This window comes from Cadophora gregata, assembly GCF_030347475.1.
Source record: "Cadophora gregata isolate MNR1 chromosome Unknown scaffold_1, whole genome shotgun sequence".
In the NCBI taxonomy this organism is placed as follows: domain Eukaryota; kingdom Fungi; phylum Ascomycota; class Leotiomycetes; order Helotiales; family Ploettnerulaceae; genus Cadophora; species Cadophora gregata.
In genome coordinates, this window is record NW_026695924.1 from 2,472,503 (window position 1) to 2,486,197 (window position 13,695).

The following is a 13,695-nucleotide window of genomic DNA, read 5'->3' on the forward strand; positions in this document are numbered from 1 at the left end:
TGGCCAACTCACCTCCACTTGAATCAATACCGTCTTCGCTTCGTCGTCGCCACAGTAACGCATCACGTGCACACGCTCCAAGATCCTCGCCCGCTTGGGCGCTGAGCTTGCAACCGAAAATCCAGCAAAAGCTTAGCACCTTTCCAGCAAATCCTTGATACCCAGCTGGATCCTTATATCAAGTCATGGCCCTCCTAGATGATCCCCAATCCGAAGCGAAAATCCCAGTATCATGACCAGTGGAATCAAGCATTAGCTTCCCAGACGAGGAAGAGTAGAGTCCTGACAGTCATCAAATGCAGGTTTGATCAGCCACACTTGCTTTCTCGGGATTTTCCATCGCTGACGAAACAATCATTCCTTGAACACCCATCCCTTTCAACCCGCGACCTTCCAGAGAGTCCTAATAAGGCCAAGACCCCGAATCAGAAGTAAAGCCGACGCTTCCAGCAAAAGCAGATTGACGAGTGGACTTCGAGCCTCTGCCGAGCCCACCTACAGGATTTGTGGACTCCCGCTCCATTCAATGCCCTAAGTGGAACGTCTAGCAGTTCGTCTGGGATGCTTGACAGGGCACACCTCGACGATGGTTTGGTACAGCGAGTGCTAATCGTCATTCACAAACTCCCAAATATGCCTATCTGTGGGCTTGGTGGGTTGGGCAGGTTTATGTAAATGCTCTTTCCTTCCCCTTTCCTGTTACGTATCTCTCGTTCAATTGCAACCTTTACTCAGAGGAATTTCTTTATTTCTTCTCGATTCTTGGAGAAGGCATTTAGTAGTGTCCATAATTGATAATCGTGATTATTTATTCAATTGGAAATGAAATGGCTCCACATAGCGACCAGAAGTCTTTGGACAAGGAAAATGCTCCGGTTCCAAGCCGTGAGCTAGAACGTGGAACTGTCAAATCAGAAAATCCCATATCTCCAGCTCGAGACGAAGATACGACACTGGCGATGTTCGAACTTGTGAAGGCAAAAGATGTGCATCATCCTATGCATTGGCCAGCCTGGAAACGATGGGGAATTATTATCATCTACTGTTGGCTCCAGGTCTTTGTTACTTTGACTAGTACAACATATCTTGGCGCAGAGGGGTTGATACAGGAGAAATGGGGAGGAAGCACACAAGTTGTCACCCTCGGTCAAAGTCTATTTATCGTCGGTAATGCGGTCGGCCCAGCTTTCATGGGTCCTCTCTCGTAAGTCCAGCATAGTATCACGTTTAAATCCATTACCGAGCTAATATATGTCCAAATAGGGATATCGGTGGTCGCAAATGGGTCTATGTTGGGAGCATCGCTTGCTATGCAATTCTGAACCTCGTGAGTAAGCTTCGGATGATTTCAATACAGTAAAGGGACTAATCACGGGACAGGGTACTGCTTATGCCCGCAATCTACCCATGCTGGTTATCTTCATGTTTCTCAGTGGCATCGCCGGATCGACTGCTCTCTCGAATGTAGCTGGTACAATTGCGGATTTGTTTGGCGATGTCGACCGCGCAGGTCAAGCAATGGCCCTTTTTGTTGTTAGCGCCAACGTCGGGCCTTCCATTGGATCACCTGTCGGGGGCTGGATCACCAATAACACCTCTCTTGATCTCAAATGGATATTCCTCATCAACGTTATAATCGGCTTTGGATTCGCAGTCGTTATGTGTTTTGTCCCGGAAACTCTCCCTCGAGTGGTCATTGCCAAGGCCGCTTCTAAAGCTCAAGATGTTGATTCTGATGAGAAAGCTATTCTGACAAGCAGAGTTAATGTTTGGAAAGAGTTCCGGTTCGTCACTACGATGACTTTCCGCATCATGCTGAGCGAGCCAATTGTGCTCTGCCTGGGAATATACAATGGATTCGCATATGGTATCTTGTTCTTGTATCTGGATGGAGTCTTTGACGTCTTTGTCATCAACAACGGGCTGTTGTAAGTTCTCCCTCGTACCCTAGGAAAATACCTCTTGACAATGAGTAGTATCATCTCCGCGGATCTCACATACCTGAACTTCGTCGTCGGTGTTCTAATCATGTTCTGCTTCATCCCAGTCCAGACCTGGTTCTACACCCGCGACAGGAAGAAGCATGGCACCAACCGTCCAGAAGCGCAATTCCTCGTGTCACTCGTGACAGTCTGGCTATTCCCTGTCACACTTCTCTGGTTTGCATTCACGAGCGATGGCAAGACATGATACTGGTCTCCAATAGTGGCTGGTGGCGTGCTGGGCTTCGCCGATCCCCTGCTTTGGCTCAGTATGCTCAACTACATTACTGATTCATATCCGAATGTAGCAGGCTCTGCCATCGCTGCTTTCTTGATTCCTTCATTCCTGATGGCAGCTGGACTCGCTCATTTGGGCGTGCTCATGTTTGAGAATATGTCTACGAAATGGGCTGTGGCTACGATTGGGTTCATATCATTTGGTTTATGTGCTCTGATATACTTTGTTTATTTCTTTGGAGCTAGGATCAGGTTGAGGAGCAGGCTTGCCAGGACATTTCGAGACAGTGGCGGTGGGCTTGGAAATTGATTCAACATATGTGATGGAAATTTCTGACGTTTTGATACCACAGGTACAATGGATATTGTACAATAAAAGAAGGTCGCTATCGAGAGGGCCCAGCCATGATTGAAATAATATTCGCAGGTTTGAAGAAGCGTCAAGTCAACTAGCACCCCATTTCACTACAAACAGATCTTACGGGGATAGTCACTCTACTTTCTCAACTCTCATACAAAGTCTGATAGAGCCACGGCATTCCTTCTTGGATAGCCGAACGAATTCAACTTCAAAAGCAAGCCGGCTATTGACTTGTTACATGCAGTAACCGCAGTCGCAACGGACCCAAATCTTCCGCTCCAAATACGGCAAGCCGCAGAACAATCAAGCTCAAGCTTCCTCAGAGCAACTCTGGGTGCGCATATTCGCTGTACAATGTATGGCTCTTTCCACAGCATTACAACCCCCACTTTCTGTTTATGGAAGGGAGTTCCAGGTAAACAACTGGGGTGGGGGGTTTCGGGCGTACTCGTACCCCGCTACAACCACAACCCCGCCATTCATGTGTGATACCCTGAACTAGGCTCTGTACTTGCTTCTCTTTTATATACTACACCTGCCCTTTCTCTGAGGTTCTGAGCCGAATGATCTTGCCCTGTTATTTCGTAATTCGTCAAGTCAAGTGCCTCTTATCAAATATATATCTCGCCAAACATAATTTTCTCGGACTCTCCTCTTATTTCTCAACATGTCGCCTCTCACTCGCACAGCCATTGCCAAAAACTGGATATTCCGCCAAACCACAAACCTCAACTCCTCCTGCGCATCTTCATGGCTACCTGTATCCCAATTTCCCACCGTAGCTCACATCGACCTCCTCCATCACAAACTAATCCCCGATCCTTACCTCGACACCAACGAGCTTGACTGCCTCTGGGTTAACGACGCAGATTTCACATATCGAACCACATTTCCCTCGCCTCTTCTCACTTCCAGTGATTCCTCAGCTCTCTCCCAGTCAAATGCCGAGCTGGTTTTTGACGGGCTTGACACCATCGTCGCCGTCTACTTCAACGGCGAGAAAGTGCTCGAAGGTCGTGACATGCACCTTTCGTACCGAGTCGATGTCACGAGACTTCTGAAGAAAGATGGAGAGGAGAATGAGTTGGAGTTGAGGTTCAGCAATGCACCTGCGTACGCGAAGAGTGAGATGAAGAGGATTGGTTATAAGGGAAATGGGACAGATGTACATTTTGGAGGACCGGAGAGGCTGTTCGTGAGGAAGGCGCAATATCATTGGGGGTGGGATGTAAGTGTTCTCTCCTCTTACGTTTAATTCGATTATCCTGCTTCCGCCCGTTTCTTGCTCTTTGTCGAATGCTTCTGTAACTTCGGTACTTCTGCACATACTATTACACCTCTTACTTGCAATTTGACCTGAAGATGAACTTCAACTAATATTCATATAGTGGGGCCCAGCCCTTAACACCAGTGGACCATGGAAAGAGATCTGGCTCGAGACCTTCACAGAACGCATCTCCCAATTCCTCGTTCGCCAGTCCGTGTCTGAGGACCTCTCCAATGCAACCATCACCATCAACGGTACCACATCCTCCGCCAAACCCTCTAGTACCATCATCCTCACAGTCAACTCCCCTGAAGGATCTACTCTTCTAACACAAGAGACACCCGTCTCCTCCACCGGAGCATTCAGCACCTCTCTCAAGGTCAAGAAACCAGAACTCTGGTACCCTTTCACATACGGTGCTCAACCACTGTACACAGTGACAGCCGCCCTAAACTCCACATCACATACCCAAACCCGAACCATTGGCCTCCGCCGGCTCCAACTCCTCCAACACCCTCTCACCTCCGCACCGGGAACATCTTTCCTCTTTTCCATAAACAATGTCTCTATCTTCTGCGGCGGTTCCTGCTGGATTCCCGGCGACTATCTCCTCCCACGGATGACACCCTCTCGGTACTCCTCCTGGCTCAAACTCGCCAAGTCCGGAAACCAGTGCATGATTCGCGTCTGGGGCGGTGGGATAGTGGAAAGCGACGAGTTCTATAGGTTGTGTGATGAGGAGGGGATATTGGTGTGGCAGGATTTCTTGTTTGCATGTGGGGATTACCCGGCTGAGGATGGGTTTGTGGAGTTAGTGAAGAAGGAGGCGGAGCAGCAAGTTGAGAGGGTGGGTCATCATGCGAGTTTGGTGATTTGGGCGGGGAACAATGAGGATTATATGTTGGCGGAGAGGTGGGGGTGGGAGTATGATATTGATGATCAAGTAAGTCACCAAGATAGGATCGGTTTGTCCTGGTACTCTATCTCGCACATTGGGCACTTTTGGGAAATGATTTCTTTTGAGCGAACCTTCAAGGATGATGGCTTATCAGTAAAGTTCTAACACAGTACAGGAGGGACCATGGGACAACACAAATTTCCCAGCTAGGAAGATATACGAGAGAGTTCTACCAGAGGTATGCGAACGATTAGCTGGAGACGTGCCGTATTGGCGAAGTAGTCCATATGGAGGCAAGACAAGCAACGATATCACAGTGGGAGATACACATATCTGGGATGGTAAGACCTATCTCCTCTTGTTCCTCCATACAATAATCTAAAATCTTGTACTGGAAGGATTCGCGTGTGCCCCCGTGTTGTCAAAATGGGGCAATGGAAAGCTGGATGGTAGAACTGACTAAACACAGTATGGCACGGCCCCATGGCGCCTTATCAAGAGTACAAAGCCTACACATCACGCTTCGTATCGGAATTTGGTTTCGAATCTGCGCCTTCAATACGCACACTACACAAAGCCATCACCAACCCACGAGAGAGACATTGGCAGTAAGTACATTTTCCACCATTAATTGAAGCCTTGATAAGACTCTCCTTTCATGCTGCAAAAAAAGAGTTGGAAGAATTATGAGCACCTTGAACGCTCTAGAGCCGGACTCGCTTAGCTGTTTATCCTTTTCAATCTTTCCCATTTCATATGCCTATCACACCTCGCTGCATATCACTAAACCTCTACCGGAATACCAAGAACGAGCTGCTAACCAGAGTCATAGATCCCTAACATTCGATGCCCACGACAAAGGTCCAAACCATCAACGTCGCTACGGAATGTAAGTCCAGACCCTTCCTCAACCTCACTCTCCCCTTCCCCTCCTCCATCCTCCATCCTCCAACGTCCCACTAACCCCATCCTCTCCCCAGGTACTCCGGCGAAAACTTCCGCTTCCGCTTTAACCCCCTCAAGGACTTCATCTACAGCACCCAATTCCTGCAAGCCGAAGCCATGAAATACGCCTACAACCACTGGCGGCGCGCCTTCGGCCCTCCCGGCTCCGAACTCTGCTCCGGCATCCTCGTCTGGCAACTAAACGACATCTGGCCCGGCACATCCTGGGCCCTGGTCGACAGTTCCCTGTCCCTCAAACCCAGCTTCCACATCACCAAGCGGGCGCTCGCGCCCGTCGTCGTCGGGATAGAGAGACTCGTCACCAGCGAACCGAATTACATGGTAACGTCTTACCCAGCGAGTCGGACCCGCGCGGCGATCTGGGCGGTCAATGGACGCACTTCCGCTTTGGCAGCGGTATTGCATCTTTCAGCGTATGATATCGAGACGGGGAGGGAGATTCTTCTACCAGGTGATGTAGCCGAGAGGAAGATTGTGCTGAGGCCGAATCAGACGACGGAGATTGTGGAAGGGGTGGATATACCGCGCGCGGACACGACTGTGCTGTATGCTTCCCTGGTTTCTGATCCTGATTCTGATCCCAACCCTGGATCCAAGTCCGAGTCTGCCTTAAAAGGAGAGCAAGTCCAACTAGCGCGCTGGGTCGACTGGCCAGAACCATTGAAGTTCATCCATTTCGCAAAAGATGTATCTGTTTCCGTCAAGCCATCTACAGACGGTAGTTCTGTACTCCTGTCAGCAGATCGACCGCTTAAAGGCGTCGTGCTGTCCATCCCGCCAAAGGTATCCACTTCCTCCAACGCAAACTTAGAATGCAATCCTTCCGATGAAGATAAAGATAAAGATGAAGACGCAGATGCAGTCTGGGACGACAACTTCATTGATCTAGTTCCAGGGGAGGAGATCCGCGTTGGTGTGAAGGGGTTGGATGGCAGGGAGGAGAGGATCGAGACGAGGTGGTTGTGCGATTGGGAGGGGGAGGAGGGGTTTGAGTTGTGAGATATTTATTAGCTGTGAGACTTTGATAGGTTGGAAAGATACTTGAGAATAGGGCAGGGAGTGAAGAGAATCTGCCGCCTTGCTTCGGCGCAGTCCGTACATGACAGAAAGGCACCAGCATGAACAAAGGTTGATAGAAAGAGATATATTGCGAACTACCAAAGACAGGGAGAGAAGCGGACAAATTTTATGATTTGTTTTTTGAATTATTAAACTATACTACACAATAGTAAACTCCCATTGCTGATGCAGTTCGGTTCCGTTTCATGCCATCCATGCTATGCTGTCTTTGCAATGCAGGTATCTATCTTCCCTGATGCAATCAATCGACCATCCTTTCCCCATCTATTCTCACAAGCACACAGAATTCAAAAAGTACAAAGCCCTCCACTTCCCCACGCTCAGGGTATCTTCAGCAAAAGTGAACATTGCGTATAGGATGGATTGTAAAAAAAACTAAACTCCTGTTTAGGCGACGCCTCGCTGTAAATGCAAGCATGAAACAAATGAACTCCCTGCCCCTTGACTTTCTCTCTATGATGATTGATGATTCTAATGTTGCCAGAACAAGTTCCCAGGTCATTCCGTTTACATGACGAGGTATCCAAGTCCGAGACCAAGGGCCATGACACCCATGTCAAGGACACCGTACTTGTGCTTTGGCTTCATCGAAGAGGCAGCGTTGGCAGTGACTGTGGCAGGGCCGCTTGTTGTAGCTGAGGCGGCGGTGCCTGTGCTTGATGCGGGAGTTGCGGTGCTCAAAGTGGTGGCAGCAGATCCACTTGCGGAAGCAGATGTGGTGGCAGATACTGCGGTTCCGGTTGCGGATGCGCCGACAGTCTTCGAGCCGGCACCAGAAGCAGTCTCGATCAAAACTCCACCTGGCTTGGTGGCAGCAGAGGAGCTTGACGCAACAGCAGAGGAGCTGCTAGATGGGGTATCATCGGCCTTGCCATCACAAGTTCCGGTAGACTTGATGCTTTGGTAGCTTCCGGTAAGATCGGTGTAGCTGTAGTCTCCACCACATCCGTAATCCTCGATGCTGACGCTCTTGACATACATGGTGTGGGCGGAGCTAGTGTCCAATGGTCCACCAGCCCACTCGCAAGTCCACTTTGTCTTCTCATCAGCAGCGGCAGCGGCATCAGCACATCCAACCCAAGATCCCATCTTAACGCGCATAGGAGTCTGGGGGTAGTTGAAGCCGTTGAGAGTTTTTGGGTCATTGTAGGCGAGGGTTCGGACCAACGAATCACCGATGTAGAACTTGATCGACTCCTTAGTCCAGTCGAGAGAGTAGGTGATGAACTGGTCCATGGGGCCAGATACTGGGTGGGTAGCTCCACGGTCGTAGGTGGTGGTGTTACCCTTTCCGAAGAAGTTGGTCTGAACGTGTGCGGTATCTCCACCAACCCACTCGAAATCAATCTCATCCAGATCTTGGGACTCGAGAATGAAACTGCTGACAACTCCGGTACCTGGGGAAGCCTTCATGGTGACGGAGACCTTTCCAAAGAAGATGTATTTGTTGACACCAATGGTTGGGGCATCGGTCTTCTTGCTGATGGTAAACTCGGCACCGTTGGATCCATACTTGAGGGTAGTGCCATCGGCCTCCTTCCAGTCGGAGCTCTTCTTGGTGAAGTCGGTTACGAGAGTCGTACCCAATCCAGGGTTGGGAGGGCAGGCTGAGAAGAGGTTAGTATACTGATCTACAAAGAAGGCTCGAGACACATACTCTTCTTTGTTGGGTCACAGTCGGTGAAGGTTTGGGCATTGACCAAGTTAAGGCCAGCCAAAACCACAGCGGTGGCCGAAAGGACGGAAGAACGCATTTTTTCAGATGTTTGTTCGGAGGATGTGTTCGAGTATGTGTCCAAATGGGAGTTTGTGAGGATGATTCGTGTTCTTGCGGAGGTTGAGAGTATGAAGGGTGAAAAGTCGATGAGAAAGAGGAAGAAGTTTGTTGATTGTTTATGACACTTAAACGAGTGTGTGGAATGGAAGAAGAACTGATAACGAAAGTGGACAGACAGAGGAAAAGTGAACTCGAAGTCGAAGTCGAAGTCGAAGTCGGCAGAAGATTGTGAAGCTGGTGACAGGAACAGAAGGGGACGTAACTGTGTTGACGGAGGGAAGGTGAGCGGGTATTAAAGCAAAGGAGGGAGGAGCGAGGACCCAGGTGGCACAGCCTTAAACGTGACAGGGATGTTGGCAGCCTGCTCAAACGGGCCATGTAGGAGGGCATGAGCGGGTGTGTGTGATTGGCTGAGACTTACCAAGAACGGGGCCCACAGTCGCATTCCAGCCAAACAGCGAAGTGAACACGAGAGCCCTGGCGGAGACTGGAGGCGACCAGAGGCGACCAGAGGCGACCAAAGGGGACCATGGGGCGATCTCGTCCATCTGATTTGGCCGGCACGGAGTCATGGCATGGACCTAACGCAGGTACAGATTGATCATTACGAGGCCACCGGGACTGGGCTAGGAGTAGAGGAGTAGCTTGGCCGTCGCCGAGAGGCTTCGGTCATTTGGCTATTGTTCTATTCTCACTCTCTCTTCGTACTCGCGGATGTACCTACCTTACCTGAGATAGAGATAGAGATAGAGATAGACACAAAGAGCAAAGTTCTGACATTGCCCCTCGCTACGTTGCAGAGAAGACTCTGGCAGCCCCGCTACGACCTGTCATTCGCGCCTCCTATCCCATCATGCTTCAATCCCCCGTTTGGCCGGACGAGTGCATTCGCTGCTTGTGCAGAATGGAAGGAATTGGCTGGGTGAAACAGAGTCGTACGCATCAAGTGAAAGCGCTGTCGCTTATCACGGGTGGATCGTTACAAGACGTCCAATGCAGACTAGAGCACGTCGGACATTCAGAGCCTCTAGTGCCCGCGTGGCTGGGATTGGCTCAGGAAGCCAGAAGTGGAGGGCCAGAGAGGGCTCGGCGAGCCGTCCCCTGAGATGAGGATGAGGATGAGGAGTGAGGACGAGGACGAGGACGAGGACGAGGACGACCCTTGCGGCTATTCTGTTTGCACTCCCTCAAACAAACGGAATAATAGGGGGCATAAACCAACAAGAGGCTGTGCAGTGAAAAAACTTTTCGATGCTTCGATATCCGCCATCGTCATTATCTCGTGAACATGAACATGCAGACATGCAAATAGCACTCGGTATCAATAGTCTCCTCGTACCCGATCCGATCACACCCAAGACGACGGGACCAACCTAGGCTAGGCAGGTAGGTTGAGAACTTGAGAGACCAGACTGCAAATGCTATTTTTAGGAGTCTTCAGGGTCTCTAAGTAGGGTTCTTCAGTGCGTCACAACCCGCTGACAGAACTCTAGTGCCCTCGGCCGGCGCGTCGGCTAAGGCCGATGGTGTGTAGGTAGTTGGGGGGTTAGCGAGTGTGGCTGCGCAGAGGCAGAGACACCACCAGAAAAACTGGAATGGCTGAATGGAAGAATGCGACAGTGGGTGGTTACGGTGGTAACCAGTGGCAACAAACAACACGAACATCACATGTTAAGAATAGTCATCATTTTCTATGTAATTGTTAATTGCCCTCCTGACTTCTTGCCATCGTCTGGAATGCTCTCTATCCGCCTCTGCCTTTTCCGTTCACGGGTTGGCATCTCCAAGTCGATGCAGCAATGGAGCATGCTGTAGAAAGGGTATTTTTCCTCATGTGCCTTTCTTCCACCAACAGCCTAAACTCGACTGCTCTGCCTGGCTCTGTGCTGCTCACTGGCTGGTTCACCGAGTAGCAACCGAAAGTTTCACCAAGGTCTCGAATTCAGGGCCCTCACTTCGCTAACAGCTCTCGCTCCTCAGGTGGATTCAGAATTTCATCCCTGAAGCGACCACAAAAGTGGCAGCAGTTGTTTATTCCACCCGAAGCTCAACAAAAAGTAACCTACCTGCTGCTTTAAATTCCCATACAGGTTGCGATATTACATCTACAATTCAACCACCACCTTTCCTGTCCTTTTTCACGATTTATTCTCAATCTGCATCGTTCCATCCAAGTGGCCCAGCCAAACTCCCCTCCTCATCATCTCTTCATTCCCGCCCAGCGCCCACCAAGAAGCCATTCCGTCCTATGACCAACCCAACCCACTCTCCAACCCAGCCCACTCTCCGCCAAATCAAACCAAACCAAATCAACTCGCATCTCATCTCAAAATAAACTCACTGTACCCTGCGTACTGCACTACAAGTAGTCTACCACAATCACATCACCCGAGCCATGAAGTGCGGAGAAAGCGCGACCCCAAGAATCTTGGGTGTTCCTCCACCTAACTTGGCGTCCATGCAATTTCTCCCCATCCCATCTTCAGTCAGTCAGTTAGTTCATCCTGACACCGGACGGAGTTCGGCTACTACAAATATCATGTCATATAATTCCAATTCCAAACTCAATTTCAAATTCTGTTTATCCGTGGCAGCACTACAGTCTACATTTCTCAGAGCAGAGCAGAAGAAAGCAAAGAGAAGAAACACAATCTTGAAAATAAAATGCTCGTTGCGTCCCTTTTTTTTTTTTTTTTCACTCTCTCGAGCATCGCAGCGGATAGCCAAGTCTTGTTTACGAAAGGTACAACCTTGGGAACTCTACTTAGGTCCTTGGCCACATTCATAAGGTCTGGTTTCTCTAGGTACATGCGCCAAGCACATTTTTTCTTGAATAGCAGAGAAAGTATTCCAGTTGAGCGCTGGCGCTCTAAGCAAAATGCAAAATATTGAAACTCTCCCCGTCGAGACCACTCAGTATTCGAAAAAACGCTTTACGGTAATCACCTGCTTTATTTGGGATGTCAACATGGTCTTGCCAGTTTCTCATACCTCTATTACCATCGACACAATGATGACAGGATGTCAAAGAAAGGCAGCTTCAAAGTCGGTATTCAATTCTTAATAAACACACCCCACTACTCACAATACCCTCCTCTCCTAACAATACCAATCATCCTTCCCACCCACTCGCACAAGCAAACACCTCTACCTCTACTCCGGCCTCTTCATCAAGAAGTTCACCCTCGTAATCATCCTCTCCATATATGCCCTATCCTTCTGCACAGAAACATTCCAGTTATGCGGCCACAGCGGTGATTCACGCTTCTTCTGAAAATCCAGATTCTTCTCAACAGCCTTCATGATAGCCCAGCGCCTACCTGCCTCTTTCCTATGTTCACTTATCATCTTCTGCTTCAGGTCCAAGTATCGCGAAACCGTCCAGAGCGTTCGGAATGGTGGGACCGGCAACGGTGGATATTTCTGGACTATGAGATCTTGAGATGGTTTCGAGCACCTGTCTTCTTCTGCTTGACGTTGGGTAGGGTCCGTGTATACTTTTTTGGTTCCGTGGACTGGTGGTGTCATGTCCCAGTCACGACCCTCGGTCCAACTTCTTGGCATTAGAGGAGCTGTCTGCGGACAAGGCTCGGGAACGGAATCCTGGAGTTCCGAGGAAAACTCATCATCTAGTGAGTTGACAAGAACCTTTGGAGGCGACATGTACTTCTTGGGAATAGGCGAAATGATCTGCGGGGGGGGTGGTGAAGTAATTCTGTGCTCTTTTTGTCCATCGTGGGTAAGCATCTCTCTAATAGTGTCAATGAAAGATTTATGTTTCTCTGAAACGACAGAAGTGCGGACAAACTCCTCCTTTTTCTGTACGAATTGTCGGGGGGTGATTGGAGAGAGATGCTTCCTATTTCTACTTCTCTTATTTGGACTGTTATTTTCTCTGTTAGACGGACCAGCGTCTTCTTCCAAATTTGAGTTTCCTTCTTCGATTAATGTATCTGCAATGCTGAAAGTTATGGAGTGTTGTCGTGTTCTATATTCCTTTATGGGACTGCCACGATCTGTAGGCGTGGTTGCAGAAGTATCCGCTAATGTGATTTGATCGTCCTCTTTACTTGTGACGGTCGACTCAGTAGTACTCTGTCGGCTCTTCCGCTTTCGTATCCGGATTCTCTTCTTCCTTCTGAGATCTTGAGGGCTGGTGTGGGTGTCGCTTTCTTCTTGCTTGTCAAAATTAGGTTGGACAAGAGCTTCTTCGTAGGCATTAGCTCTCCCGATTCTGTCCTTGGTGGCATCAACCCAGTCCAAGCTGACTTTACTCTCTTGTGTAGTCTTACTTCCAGTCAATGCAGCGGCGTAACTGATAGTCTGCGGGAGAGGAGAAGGCGATGAATGTATGGCTTTGAGGACAGAACTAGCTGTCAACACCGAAGTCAAGAAAAGCTGCCCATCTGTTTGTGTTCGCCTTGGAGGTTCAGGTCGCAGATGTTTGATTCCTTTCGGTTTGAGGACTTCTGGGCCAGCTTTTTCGTTAACCTTTATAGCTTTGGAAGCCTCTGTGGTGACATCTGAATCGGAAAGGAGTTCATCTTCTGGAGATGTTGTGGCAGATGGTACACCACTTGAACTACAGGAAGGAGCTCGATCCTGGGTATCTTGTCGAGGTTCCAGTAGTTGAGAACTGGACTGTTTCGATACCGATCTCAGATGTTTCCGTCGTTGCTTTCTCGAAAGAGGCACGTTCGAATGGAACGCACTCACAGCCGTCTCTTGGTGAGAAGCGTGCCGTTGTACAGCTTGCCACCCCTCCTTTTCCGCGTCTGATGGGACTGTAAACTGTACGGAAACTTCTCGCATCCTCTTCTTTGAGACGACCGTGTTGGCTAGCTCCATTGCACGACTTCTCCCATTTCCGTATTGTTTGACAGAATGTGTCTTGTAAAGTTCAAATGGTAGGGTATGTTTGGATCCAAAAGTATCGAATGACTGACCCTTGACAACGAATAGGGAGGCGTTTTGATGCTTGATTCGAGATCCGTAATGACTGGGGAGGAAAGCTCGTAGATGCTGTGATCAATTAGTGATTACCGCATCGCGACTGCCCTGGCAGCACCGACTACTTTTATCTTGCCACTGCCCTTCGTACCTACCTTATGCTCCTTTGGGTCAAAA

General features: G+C 49.3%; 4 protein-coding genes across 4 annotated transcripts; 2 read left to right on the forward strand and 2 right to left on the reverse strand.

Moving 5' to 3' along the window:
• The first annotated feature begins 124 nt into the window (after positions 1–124).
• Positions 125–2,702, forward strand: ONS95_000822 (uncharacterized protein). Its single transcript, XM_058493995.1, has 5 exons — positions 125–296; positions 353–1,204; positions 1,264–1,327; positions 1,381–1,928; positions 1,977–2,702. The coding sequence occupies exons 2-5, from the start codon at positions 828–830 to the stop codon at positions 2,188–2,190; spliced, it is 1,203 nt and encodes a 400-aa protein (XP_058364197.1). The 5' UTR covers positions 125–296; positions 353–827; the 3' UTR covers positions 2,191–2,702.
• Positions 2,703–2,839: 137 nt separating this feature from the next.
• Positions 2,840–6,941, forward strand: ONS95_000823 (uncharacterized protein). Its single transcript, XM_058493996.1, has 6 exons — positions 2,840–3,808; positions 3,969–4,790; positions 4,921–5,086; positions 5,215–5,353; positions 5,578–5,634; positions 5,726–6,941. The coding sequence occupies exons 1-6, from the start codon at positions 3,248–3,250 to the stop codon at positions 6,708–6,710; spliced, it is 2,730 nt and encodes a 909-aa protein (XP_058364198.1). The 5' UTR covers positions 2,840–3,247; the 3' UTR covers positions 6,711–6,941.
• A 357-nt stretch (positions 6,942–7,298) lies between these two features.
• On the reverse strand, positions 7,299–8,545 carry ONS95_000824 (uncharacterized protein; the record flags this gene model as incomplete). The annotated part of the gene is made up of 2 exons (XM_058493997.1): positions 7,299–8,398; positions 8,449–8,545. 2 exons carry the CDS (start codon positions 8,543–8,545, stop codon positions 7,299–7,301), a joined length of 1,197 nt encoding a protein of 398 aa, XP_058364199.1.
• Positions 8,546–11,721: 3,176 nt separating this feature from the next.
• Positions 11,722–13,416, reverse strand: ONS95_000825 (uncharacterized protein; the record flags this gene model as incomplete). Its single annotated transcript, XM_058493998.1, has 1 exon — positions 11,722–13,416. One exon carries the CDS (start codon positions 13,414–13,416, stop codon positions 11,722–11,724), a length of 1,695 nt encoding a protein of 564 aa, XP_058364200.1.
• Between the last annotated feature and the right edge of the window lie 279 nt (positions 13,417–13,695).